This window comes from Styela clava, chromosome 5 (assembly GCF_964204865.1).
Source record: "Styela clava chromosome 5, kaStyClav1.hap1.2, whole genome shotgun sequence".
Taxonomy (NCBI): domain Eukaryota; kingdom Metazoa; phylum Chordata; class Ascidiacea; order Stolidobranchia; family Styelidae; genus Styela; species Styela clava.
The window spans coordinates 1,821,465-1,835,576 of NC_135254.1; the positions used below are offsets into that span (position 1 = coordinate 1,821,465).

The window sequence follows — 14,112 nt, forward strand, 5'->3', positions numbered from 1 at the left end:
TTTACTTCTTTTGTTACCAGTTGATCCCTACGTAACAGAAAGTAAACAATATAGACAATAAAATGAATTTGATTCATATATCAATCATTTGCAGTAATCGGGGACAATAAAACATTTAGAACAAATAAAATATGTAATATGTTTTGAGGCGCACTTAGCTAATCGCCTTCGGGAACCGCTAGCTTAGCGATTAAATCCGGCATTGTCATGCAAGCACGCGCAAATCGGGTCTTACGATCAGAATATGCATTGTTATGCAAGCACGATGATTCTACCATTTTTCCCCGAAAATATGACCAAGCGTAAATTTCAAAAATAGTTTTAATATAAGCGCTCCCCTTAAAAAAGACTTCGTCGATAGCACACTTTTTTTACCTAGTCCAGTGAGAATGCGTCGTTTCAATTTTGCTAGGGCGACGCAAAATTTTGCGATGGTGTTATAATAATTAAGTTTAATTCTGGAAATTTTTTTTTTGTAGACAAAGATTATTTTTCAAGGAGCGTTGCGCACTCCCATCGCCTTTGCGATTTCGTATTTTTTATAAAGCAGGCTTTTCTACCATGGCCTATTAAATGTGATTTCACTGAATGTAGTTAGGTTTTATTTGTTCGTTTATAGGCAACTCATTGCAGAAAAAGTCTTTTATTAAAAGGTATCATTACGTATTTTCACGGGAAGTCGCAACTGGAGAATATTTTTGGGGGGCGTCACAATACAATGAAGTTCGAGAACCACTGAGTCCTATTAGATAGCGAGAAATATTTTCCAGTTTAATAATCTATATACGTAGCAGTTATTTTAAATGAAAACGTGTTATTAAATAAGTAAATGAAAATCGGTATTTTGTATATTAAAATATCTCGTTATTCTCTAGTCTACATCCCCCCAAAATAAGCCCTAGTGTTATTTTCGAAAGAAAATTGAAGACACTGTCTTATTTTGGGGAAACACGTCATGAAGATGTATTACCTCGTAATCGTGAAATTTTTGTTTTTGACAAATTTTATATTGTGTTTCGAATCAAGAGACTGAAAAAGTACAATAGATATAGTACTTCGTGTAAATTTGGTGTTCACTTTGCGGCCCCTAAAGTTCGTTTTGCCGCGGCCCCTAGTTTGGGAAACCCTGATCTAAAGTAACTTACGTGTTATATTCACTTTACTAATCATCTGCATTTTTTTTATTTATTTCACAGAAAAACGATGGATCCGGTGAGTTCTATGTACTTCATGATATATATTATGTTTGAAAATACTTTCGTGACCGTGAACGTATGACAGAATTTTGAGTCATAAATGCGTACACGATGTTCCAAAAATAGTCTCGGCGTGTAAGATAGTCAAAGTATAAAGTGGTTAAAAAGTTAAACAAGGTCGTCGATGAAAAAAAAAATGTAAGCAATATAATATGATGAAAACTGTTTTAAACGCCTTACCCTACACACAAATGAAATATGTCGTTTATTTACAGATATTCTCAAATTGATCCAGAAGAGTCTTGATGAAAAGAAAAAAGCTGAAAGTAATTTATATTTGTGTTTTCTGATTTGACTATAAAATATGCCACACCCGTCATAGTGTAAGTATTCATAATATATAAGTATAAGTATTGAATCCTGAGTTGTCACTGGGTGATTAACACCACCCCTAGTCGGTTACGACTCCTTCCACTAACCTTGTATCCAATCTTGATAGCTTTTATTACATCTGAAACAGATTCGTTCTGTCGTTTTATATAATTGTTGTGTTATCGACTTTTTTCTCTCCAAAATTATTAGATTACAGTATTTCCAAATTTCTATTTTGAAAAGTCTCATTGAATAAGCAAAGCGACAAATTCTTAAGCCAAAATCGTTGCAATATTCTAAAATTTCAATATAACAGATTCAATGACAACAATAATGTTGTTTTCAGTTAAATGCGACTTCAAATACGATTCCAAATGCTACAAAGCAGTTGTGTATGGTACACAGAATGTCACCTTCTACGACGCTCAACTAATTTGCAAATCGATGAATAACGGAAAACCAGCGAACATTTACGACCTCGCGCATTACAAGTGGCTGCTCCCTCATCTTCGCTTACTGATACCTGCGGAATGGATTTCTATCTGGACTGGGATGGAGTATAAGGTCAGTTAATAAATCGCAATCTTAGTATAGTTTGACTAATTTTTGTAACTTCATCGGGTCAAAGGTTGGCTCAAAGCTTGTCTTTAATAAAATTACTAAATAATGGGCAGGTTAACGATTAACGATGCCTCATGGTTTATTAATGAATTGGATAATAAGAAAAACCCAATATGATTGTAACTTTAAATATAATGTGACGTCATACACGTACTGTGCAGATAAAAAAAAATCTGGTATTTGCCAGATATTACGGAATTTGTGATATTTCCAGTAATTTTTGGTTTTCACTTGCTATACTTCGTCTATGATGACTACCTTCACTATAAAACTCAATTTCATTTTCCAACCAATATGTCGGCTGCAAACAGATTTTGAAGCCGTACATTTAATTGTTACAGAACAATCAGCTTCTGCTGTCAAGTGGAGGACCAATTACTATAGCAACTGAGGTGTGGTATCCTAATTATCCGATAACCGCTGCATCGAGAACAAATGTTGTTGTTCTGGTCAATATGGATCCAGAGTATGCATTTCAGGGAATGTTCAATGTTCCACCATACGACTCATTCCACGGTGTCATCTGTGAAATATAAAACCAGCTCAAAACCTGACAGAACTTCGTTGACGGACTGAATGATATAAACGACAAAGAGTTCTCACTTTTTATTACTTACTTATATATATTATTCTTTTACTACTACTAACCGTATAACCCATGCCTTGAATTGTCTGTTGAAACTTTTTGCTCAGAAAATAAAATTCATAGCTGTCTCCTTGTGATTTTTGTATATACCCGAGCATAATAATAAATATTCATTCGATCATTTGTGAGTTTATTATTATTTGTCAATTTATGGGAAACTACCAGAAAAGAAATGAACCGTAAAATATGAAATTACTCATGCGTGCGTATTGACCACGCCCACCGTACCTATGGATATCTCGGGCAAGGGCAGGTATATTGGTGAGAGAACCTATGAAACAAACTTAGTTCAGTAGAAGTTTGATAATTAAGTGCTTTGGCTGAGACCCACATTGGGCAAATGAATGCGCTAGGAGACACATAAATATTACTTGGCATGATTATCCTTTATAAGGTTCAAGTAAAACGTTAGTCAGGAAAATAATACTAAAGCTAGTAAAATGTGACTCAGCATATTTTGAACAGCTAGAAACCACTGTTAGGTGTAAAAGTTCTTGAACTGCCCGTCGCGAGTCAAGTCATTTTACGAGTCATCCGAGTAAACCGCTGAGTTAAATTCCACTGCCGTTAGTTCATGTCGATTCTGAGTCATTCCATGCATTGTCTTTATAACAGTGGTTCTCAAACGATGGGAGGCGTCCCACAAGAGGGCCTAAACACAAAAATATTTGATAGATTTGATCTTGCCACCTTATTTTAGAAAATTACATTTCTTTGATGTTTAGAAATTACTGTTGTGATTTTTGTTATCTGTTATAATTACTTTCGCCTTACTATCTGGTATTTGTAGTTTATTGTTCGCTAATTATTCTTGAGGTGGGGTGCGAGACTTCACAAATTTTAAAAAGGGGCGCGGCCTAAAAAAATTGAGAACCGCTGCTTTTTAATAAGAACCTCTTTCGAATATTTACTTGAAACCGCAAATGCGTGGTTTCCCAGCACACCTAGTCCATCTCAGTACGAAATAAAAGACCACCAGAGTATTCTAAGATGCAGTTGATGAGACTTTACTTACCAGTAAACTTGTACATCGCCACATCCCCAAAAATGAAAATAAATATGTTATGTTTTTTTTATTTTGAAATACTGCACTGCTATTTAGGAATCTCATTCCTAAAATATACGGAAATCTTTGCGATATATTATTCTCTGCTCAGCTTATTATATCCTAGACATGGGGTGGGGACTGCGAACGTCAAGTTCTAACACCAACATATTGGGACCAATGCTCTAACCTCTGTGTGATCGCGACCCCCTGGTCTAGTCTCACAAGTTGAAATTCATTGACTGTCTGTCAGAAAACACAAGAACTTTTGTACATCATTTCATCCAGGTTGACGAGAGTCTTTCCAACGCTGCCAGACAAAACCTAAACGTGACCTAGCGTAATATAGGGCATCCATAAAGTCTTGAATTTTTTTTTTTAATCTCAAAGGAAATTTATCGATACCATATATTGTTTGGCCCTCACAGATGCATTGAATGAAGTAAAAATACTTGATCAATTACTGATTGAAAAACAACATACATGGTTAGGATATATATTTAGGACTGACTTCATGAGAAAATTGTAAAGGAACTTTATGGACTCCCCGTATAGTGTAATTCACATCCTAAAACCGTATTTTTTAAATTTTTTTTTTTTTCGAATAATCATGACATTCATTTGAAATTAGTAATGTTATGTGCTCTTCATCCAGTTGAAAAGTAATCTGATTTTTTATTTTTCTATTCCGTTCTAACAACGTGGACGTCAATATACAACGTGTTTTGATTTTTACTACCCAATAATTTACAATTTAAATAGAAAAACATAAAGAGAAATAAAAACGTCCAACATCACGAAATAAAAATAATTTAACTGAACAATCCAGGCTCGACAAGTAAGTACAATCCAGTCGTTGTCGAATTCTAGTTAAATGACTGCGTTTTTCCTCGCCACTAGATGGTTCAATTAGTGTGCATCAGGGTGCATTTCTCCGAACCCTCATATGTGGCGGGAAATGTTTTGTCGAGGCCGGTTAATCTGTTAAATATCTTTTATTTTTTTAGAAAAAAAAATACCACCTGAAAGCCCCCCTTGCAACAAGTAAGTATAAAAAAATAAGCATCGGTGGGACGAGGCCTACTATTTAAAATATATATATATTGGATGGCTCTTTGTTTTGAATTCCATATTTCAACCTCTGGCTCGATGGTGTTTCTTGTTAAGTTGGGAGGCTTCATCCGCTATTATTCGCTATTTGATTAAGGCAACCCTTCATTGGGTAGCGGATAGCGGAAGGATCACCGAAAGACGAAGAAAATGAACTACGCCGCTGCCACCTCATCAACTCCTGCTCCAGACGAAGATGCCTCAACAACCACCCGTCCTCGAACTCTGTTCCTGAAGACCTCAATTTCAGCCCCCCAGCATTGATGGACGTCCTCAACAACAACGAGTCGACCAAAGAGTTCTGCCATAACATTGTGGGGCTCTTTGAAGGTCGCAAGGGCACCTGATCTTGACATTTGCTGCTGCAAATGGCAACCCAGATGCAAGTTGCCGGGAGAGTTTTCTCACAGCTACAGACGGGCAAATACAAACCACTAAGAGTACAATCGTTGTATCACTGCCCGAAAAGGCTCCAATACGGATTTCCTTAAGAGGAATTCCCGCGGAGACTTCGTATGCCAAAGCCGTCTCCAAGATCAACCAGCTCGGTTGTGGAAAAGTTCGAAGTGCTATAAAGAACTGGTACCGTGGCACCACGATCTACAATGGGCACACCTCGTTCCTCATCGACGAATTTAAAAAAAAAAACGTCTGCCCGGGGACTCATCGATGGCATGTGGTGTAAAACCTTCCTTCCAAGGGAACTGTACACGCCGACATGTGGGAAATGCCTAAAATCAGGGCATGGGTACTCGGAATGCACAAACGAAGCTGTCTGCAAATACTGCAAAACACCGGGTCATCTACGAAAAGAGTCTCTCCAGAGGAAGAAAGATTTTCCACCAATTGCTCTCCCTGCGAACGACTGGACCAATCCTCAACGGCAAAGACCTGTGCAAACAGCCTCACAGAACGTCGCACAACCTGCCAACATAGTTGCTGATGTGACTGAAGTATCGACCTCTGTATCAGAATCCAACTGTCTGCGAAAGATCAAAGACTGGTCAGAATGCGAGGACGTCGAAAAGATCAGCCCGCTCAAAACACCACCACCATCGAGATCGGCCAGGCAACTGTTCCGACTCAAAGAAACATCTACCATCGGCAACACCCCTTTCAACCCGCCTTCAATGGGAAAAGCGTACGTTAAAGTGAAGATTCACAACATTGAGTCTTTTGACACAACAGCATCATCGGTATTCAAGGAAACAACATCTGCTCCAGCATATCTGGAATCAAATATGCAGCCGCCAATTGTCGATCTGACCAGCAAACGTAGCAGAGAGAACACAACATCTACAGACTCGTCAACATCCAAAACTAGCAACAAGAGAGCAGTAGGAAAAAAGAAAAAATAACAGTGAGTGCCTCAACCTTGGTTTTCGACACCAAACCATCAAAATTCCCTTCTCGTCTTTTCATTTCGGGCTCTAGAAGAAAAGAATGATCCATAAAGCTTCCGTCGACATAGTCTGGGTATGAAGGCTTTGGGCTGGATTCCAGACTTGTCGTCCTAATCCGTGAAAAAGAAAATTAAAAAAAAGTTTAGTCATTGCACCCGGACTAAATTGACCCTAGCTATTATCCCAAATGTGGATAACTCGGTCGTGTAATTTCTGCTACTGGGGACTGCGTTCGCGCTATCCCTTTTGTATATTTGCTCCCTACTTATATCCCGTTGGCGCTTACGAGTTAGGTCAATGTGCGGTCATGCTGTTTTCATTGGTTGTGGCCGTCGGGATCCTTGTTTGGGATGTTATATTTTACATGACGAATCTTACAATCCATTTATTGATATTAGTCCCTGACATTATCCAAGTTGTCCCATTATCCAACCGTCTCTAGATTTATTCTTTATTTGCAGTTGCACATTCAGATTGTGTTGCCATTGATTGAGCAATAAAATGAGCGCCAAGATTTAAAAATATCATTATTCGTTGTTTAAGGTATGCGTTGAGGCTGTGGCTCTTTGTTTTGAATTTCATATTTCAACCTCTGGCTCGTTGCTATTTCTTCTAAAATTGTTCGGCTTCATTCTGCCATCCTATGACAAAGAACTCACGGTGTAACACATAACATATTTGAAACCAATGAATCGTATTCTACGTTACCGACAGATGAATCAATTGAAATTGCAACGTAGGTGACACGTTGTAATACAATCGTGGGATATGGTCGGGCCAAGTTAGGCGATGTGTTGTACAGACCACTCGTATTGATCTATACTACATAGAAATTTCCCACTAATCTAACATTATTTATATAATAAAAAACAATAACAAAATGTCTTTATTTTACAAATATGTACACATGTAATAAAATTAATCGGAGTTCGTTGCCAGATCATCCAGAGCTGAAAAATATTAAAATTCTGTGTTAAATTGCAGTATTAGCAAATTACAGCACCAGAGTTCAAAGCCTAGTCTGAATGACTGCATCCCAACAAATTTTCAGAGGAGGAATCATAAGCCAAGTTTCTGCAGTCGCAAATGTTTGAGTGAAGCTTACATTGACAAGACAATAATAATTGAGAAATACAGAAATTCTTGATTCCGCAAAGGGGGCGTAGACAATGTTTTGAGGGGAATATTTGTTGGAGGAAATAATGATGATTTGAGATTTTATCTGACTAAAATGTCTTCAAATATTCCTTGTTGAAATTCATCTATCTTATTAGAAACATCATGCACCATGATTAGTCTATTTGTTTAATTGATTTACAATAAATTTATTTGTAACTTCATCATTTGCTGTTGTGCTAGGGGGGGGGATGATAATGTAAAAAGTACTGTAAGGGAGCGATGATACAAATAAGTTCGAAAACCACTGTTTGCCATTATGCATCAAACTCTCGCAACATTAGATTGGCAATTTGGCACTTGACTCTAACCATGATCAGCTTGGCGATATCTCCTTAATGAATATTTTTCTATACTGTTCACTTCTGTATATAAAATCTACATTCAATTTCTTTACTGTTCACAGTTGTTTACAAAATCATTATTCAATTTGACAATCATAATGATAAAAATGAATGGTGTGGCAACTGGCAAGTACATTTTGTTTACTACCAAACTTATCTAAATTTTCTCGCCTGTTTTTATTTTATTATATCTCTGTTGTTGTTGTGTGTGTGTAACTTAATTTAATTCATGAACACGATAGGCATCTTTTTGGCAAAACCTTATATTCTTTACGCTTTGATCTTAAGTAAGGTTTTGTTTTCAATCCAGATTGTCAGATTCTATTTAATCAATTTTTGTTCATTTCCTTTATGAATTATCTTAAGCTGATTTGGAGTAAAAATAATCTTATACTTATAAAATAGAAGAGGGTAGAGCAGAGAAAGATGGTGGTACAATATGATAAACATATTGCATACCTTTATAGCAGAAACACCTTTAATAGCAGAAACTAAGGGCGTCCCACTCACTCCTTCTTATCCACCGCGTCCTGCACAGTTGAAAGAGCGGGAGAGTAAATTTGTTATACATGAGCTCATGATTCTCCAATCCAGTCTTTCTTGGAGCAACCTCCGAGACTTGACAAATATCTTATCTGGAATGAGTAGTAAATAAGCACAATTATGAGAAAACATTTATTGAAAAGGTTTCCATCCGTTGCAAAAGCTCTATGTTAATTATCGCGAGTATGTACTCTAAAATATACACATATGTGTTTTGTCCACATCGCATTCGTATAAAAGTGAACAATTTTAATATTGCAATGAGATCGTATTTAGACATTTAAATATTCTTCCTTGAACACGAAGCCAAAATATGGGGCATATTGTATTTCATACATAATTTCGAAGCGCTTCATGCAGTCAAAAACAAAACGACAAAAAATAAAAGGCACTCAATAAGATGAAACCCAGCAAAGGTATTTTCACCTATTTTACCTTCATGTTCTGTTTAGCTTTCCAATTAATTATGGAGTAATCTGCAATATTTTAACATTGTACTAAAACTAAACAAATATTCTGAATCTGAGAGTTTTTGACATAGTGGTCTTCATACGATGGCATGTGTTACCGGTCAGCAAACTCTTTTAAATTAATTTTGCTTGCCCGCTGGGGTAAAAAGGTTGGGAACCACTGAACTAAACAGTTAAGTACAACCACGTTACACCAACGCCCTGCAAACTTACAGTCGATTTTCATCAGAATGATTAAATAGAATATTCAGAATAAAATAAATAAATTTTTAATGTTTTCTCGTTGTGGGGTCGCAAGTATCTGTAGTCTGTGATTTTACAAAAATTGGGGTCGCGGAAAAAAAGTTTGGGAACCACCGCCGTAAAGTGTCCGTAATCAGCATATAAAAATATTCAACTTTTCAACTTCCATTTTTTCATCCTTGAATGTATTCTGGATCAAAATGTAATCAGACAATGAATTTCATCAATTCCGGTATGTCCGAGTCCACACTACAATCAGTGGAAAGTTGCAGATGCCGTAGCTTGTAGCATAAGAGTTTCTACCGCCTGTCCCAACAATTTTTCCATGGACTGGATTGGAGCATGGCTTGATCTCTGAAAATCAAGTTAGTGTTACCCAATGTATAGTACCGGTACATAATTGTCTTTCAGATGATAAACGAATGGCCTATACTACTTACCAGAATATAAATTTTTCATTAATATTAATTACCGTATTTTCCAGCGAATAAGACGAGGCCTGTTTTTAAGCCTGAAAAATGGGTTTTTGCATATAACCGGCCAATAAGTCGGGGTAGTAAAATCGCATCAACTTTGGGAATCTTGAAAAACCATGCAATGCCTTTCGAGCCGTCGCCGCGTTTGCGCATTGGTTAAAATAGCCTCTAAATGAGTTTTTCTTGTAGCGTAATATTCAATCCATATATGATAATGCAAATATGATAATCACAGCATTGAAATTCCAGATTCACAGCGCGAGAATGTCGATTTATTTAAACTAACATGATGAGGACGTGGGGGATGCTATTGCCGAAGGTATTTTATTGTCTCGATTCAATAATAAGGCGACACAAAAATAAAAATGATCATACTCGCCTAATAAGACGACCCCCCTAAAATTAGGCCAAAAATTTGGGTCTAGAAAAGCGACTTATTCGCCGGAAAATACGGTATTAACCACATGATGTTGTACTAGGTAATTATTCAAGTGATATATCTAGCTATTGTGCAATATTTTATGGCACAGATATGCAAGGAGCTACTATCAAACTATAAAAAAAAAACTGTTTTGGGCATTGTCCGCATTGAAACATTGAGATGCTTGAAAAGACACAGTGCAGCAGTGTATGATTGCGTGAAAGAGGGAATTGGAGCAGGTGAATTTTCCAGTCCATTGTCATAGGGCCTATTATAAAAATGGTATATATCATTAAACTTACAATGGTAATATTGACAGAATATCTAATCGGTAATAATTATTAAGAATAACGGGAAAAAAATGAATATTACACAAAATATGTCCAAATATTTGTAAAAGATGTGTCGTACAATACTTCATGCTTTTAGAGTCGCTGGGCATTGCACAGTTGCATGCACATTTGGCAGTCATTGTACAGAGATAGGCTTCGCCCAGTCTCCCAAATCTTTTTTGCTAGCGGTCTACTTTCCAATTCACTTTAAAACATAATAACACTTACCGGTAATTAAGGTTGGTTGGGTAAGCTTACATAGCATACCGGTACATACTGAAAATAAATCATATTAATATATACCCAATATAATTCTATTGAAATTTAAAACAAAATATTATTCAGAAATCAGTAATTTATTTCTCAACAAAGCTGAAAATATGAACTAGAGCAGGTTTGGGCAAAGTTCTCGGACCGCGTGCAAAAATTTTGCGCACCTAGACTGGCTGGCCATGCCGCATCTCGCATGTGTGGCGTAAAAAGTTATACTTTAGAAACAAAAATGGAAAACAATAATCCTTGAGCTATTTTTTACCTAAAAACATCAAATTTTAGTTTCAGTTTGATTGTGGCAATTGTTAAAACATACCGTATTTTAGATTTCAGCCAATTGAGATCTGTATTTAGATTTGTTGAAATTCATCAGACAGAAGGTTCACAAATGTACAACTATTCAGATTACTGGATTAAGTCGACCAACGGGTTGGATTTGCGATTTGGGCTGCGGAAATGTTTGCACTTAGACAAATAAAGTAAATATAAAAAATCATATCCAGGGATGAAGGACCAATACCTGAAAACTTTATATACTCTATAACGAATACTGGTAAATTAGACATGGCAACCTCAGAAAGTTTAACATAAAATGCCAAAAGACACCGGTACCTCATCTCGTTCTGTCGCTACCGGTACCTACAGACCTACGGTGTCCAGGGATAAATATGTACGGTAACTTTTACCGGTATCTACCATAGGTACCGGTACTGTACGGTACCGGTACTCGATAACGAATACTAGTAAATGAAAGATGGCAACCTAGGAAAGTTTAACAAAAAAATGCCAAAAGACCAAGTAGACTACCGGTACCGTACCTCATCTCGTTGTCGTTACCGGTACGGGTACCTACGGTGTCCAGGGATAAATATGTAACTTTTACCGGTATGGTACCGTATCACCCTTATGAACCGTGACCTGACAACGCACTTAGGGTACCGGTACCATGAGATTAAATTACACGGTTACAACTATCTCTACTTTCGCCATTCTACTATGAAAGCATTAAAAGTTCAATTTCACTGTCCCCTCCCCTCCACGGCAAAAACCTCGCAACAGGATATCGATTACGAGTACCGCCAAAATGAATGGCGACCTCATGTGCTATATTCGAATCGCGCGCCCATTTCTTCGCATAATGGCGTGTTTCGTTGAAGGCCAATCATGGCCTTACCATGGTAAATGGTTGTAAAACCGCGTACAACGGTTGCCGACGGAATATAACGTTGGCCCAACGTAGTTGTGCTATCTGGGATGTTGTGGATTATATTGGATGGTGATGTGTAAAATTTCACCTATCAATCCTAACCCCCACCTGACTACACCATTCAAGAATTACATCATTAAGACGTCACAGCGACGTAATAGAGCCCTCCAAACTATATCAACTGCCATCCAAAACGAGCACCCGAAATCGAACAGTTATTTCTCTCGTTTTCTCGTCGCAACGATTCCTATAGGAGAGTGATCGACAACGTCAGTCAATTCTTTATAGTCGGCGCCAGTGCCATTTCGGGCGATCGTACGTATATTTGGCAAGCTCTATGACGTGATTGTGATATCTAGTGACGTAATTTTTGGATGGCGTAGTCAGAAGGGGGTTAGGATTGACCTATCAAAAAATTGTTATGCTACGCCCACTAGAAGTACGTTAGGTACGGGACCCGAATGTGAGGTGCGGTGTTTCGGTGTGTAAATTCTGTAATTATCTGGACAACCCTAAAATGCGGGAACTGCAGGAACGACGGGAAATTGCAAAAACTAAAATGGGGGAACTATGGAAATGACGGAAACTACGTGAAATTTCACTAAGAAGCGGGAATGACGGGAAATCGTTTTAAGATACGGGAAATATTCATTTTGTAGTATGTTTAGGGGAAATTGTTCTAGAACGCGAAAGCAACTGTAAGTATAAGCTTGGGGGTGTATGTACGTGGAAATTTATCTAAAATGTGGGAATGACGGCAAATCGCTTCAAAGTACGGGAAATATCCATTTCAGAGTATGTTTAAAAGAAATTGCACTAGAAAACGGAAGCAACGGGAAATATACGCTTGGGTTGTGTGGGTACGGAAATTTCACTAAAAAGCGAAAAATTTCACAAACAGTGGGAGTGACAGAAAATCGCTCTAAGATACGGATAATATGTATGTTAGTACAATTACCCCGTACATGCACACTCAAGTATAAACGGCACTCCGGAAGTATGTGCAACAAGATGACGCACGGCGGTGTGGCTCAACGGGCTAAGCGTTAGAAATACGCTCGCCACCGCACCTCTAATTACTCTGCGTGGGTTCACAGGTTCGAATCCCATGAAGGGATGGTTATGTGCGAGAGGATTGCTGGACTCCTCGCCGTCGTTGGGTGGTTCACGTACCGCTGGTCGGTTACGACATCCCCTACCACCAAGTACATGCTTCCGAAAAAACAAACAATATAACTAATCCCATACCCGATTTCGAATGGTAACCGGACGAGAGGCCGTGGTTCGCCATATGGATAAGCCGTCTTATCGGCTTTCCTCAAAATACGTAATTATTGAAAATGGTGGAAAGAACGGAAAAGGTGGGAAGGGTAAGAATATCGCGAGAATGCGAGAAGTAAGTATTTAGTTGTTTTATATAGAAAATTGCAACAAAATACGTAAGTATTGAAAATGGCTGGAAGAGCGGAAAAGGCGGGAAAAGTGAGAATATCGCGAAAATGCGAGAAGTAAGTATTTAGGTGTTTTATATAGAAAATTGAAACAAAATACGGAAGTATTGAAAATGGCTGAAAGAGCGGAAAAGGCGGGAAGAGTGAGAATATCGCGGGAATGCGGGAAATAAGTATTTAGGTGTTTTATATAGAAAATTGAAACAAAATATGGAAGTATTGAAAATGGTGGGAAGAACGGAAAAGGAAGGAAAAGTGAGAAAATCGCTGTAAAACAGGAAGTTTATATTTAGGTGTTTTCATCCAGGACATTACAATAAAATGCGAAATTCGCAAAGAACAAGAAATCTATGTACAGCATAAGATGTCTGCGGAAATCGTTTTTATTTCCACAACAGCAAGAAGAGCATCTTATAAAATCAATTCATATGTAGCCTGCTAAGACATGGCAGGCTGCGCTTTCGAAATTGTCCAAGCGATGTAGCGCGCGTTTTATCTATCACGATTAATAAGTATAAGTTTATTCCGACTCCATAAATAAATAAAAACTGATTATGATATCAGAAGACCAAACAAAACCTTATGTAAGGTTTAAAACGTATAGAATGTATTAGGTTGGTGGAAGGTTTTGCCTGGAAGGAGCGGTACGTGTTCAGTCACGTAAAATATTTGAACACGCTCACACATCAACCATACAGAAGTTATAAAAGGAAAAAGAACATGATAAATTACATACTGGTAGTTAAAAAATATATATAAATAAATAAAAATCACTGGCCACAC

The 14,112-nt window shown here is 37.5% G+C and overlaps 1 protein-coding gene across 1 annotated transcript; it reads left to right on the forward strand.

Moving 5' to 3' along the window:
- Positions 1–1,980: 1,980 nt before the first annotated feature.
- Positions 1,981–2,738, forward strand: LOC120345114 (uncharacterized). The gene is made up of 2 exons (XM_078112606.1): positions 1,981–2,132; positions 2,531–2,738. The coding sequence occupies exons 1-2, from the start codon at positions 2,013–2,015 to the stop codon at positions 2,723–2,725; spliced, it is 315 nt and encodes a 104-aa protein (XP_077968732.1). The 5' UTR covers positions 1,981–2,012; the 3' UTR covers positions 2,726–2,738.
- Positions 2,739–14,112: the final 11,374 nt, after the last annotated feature.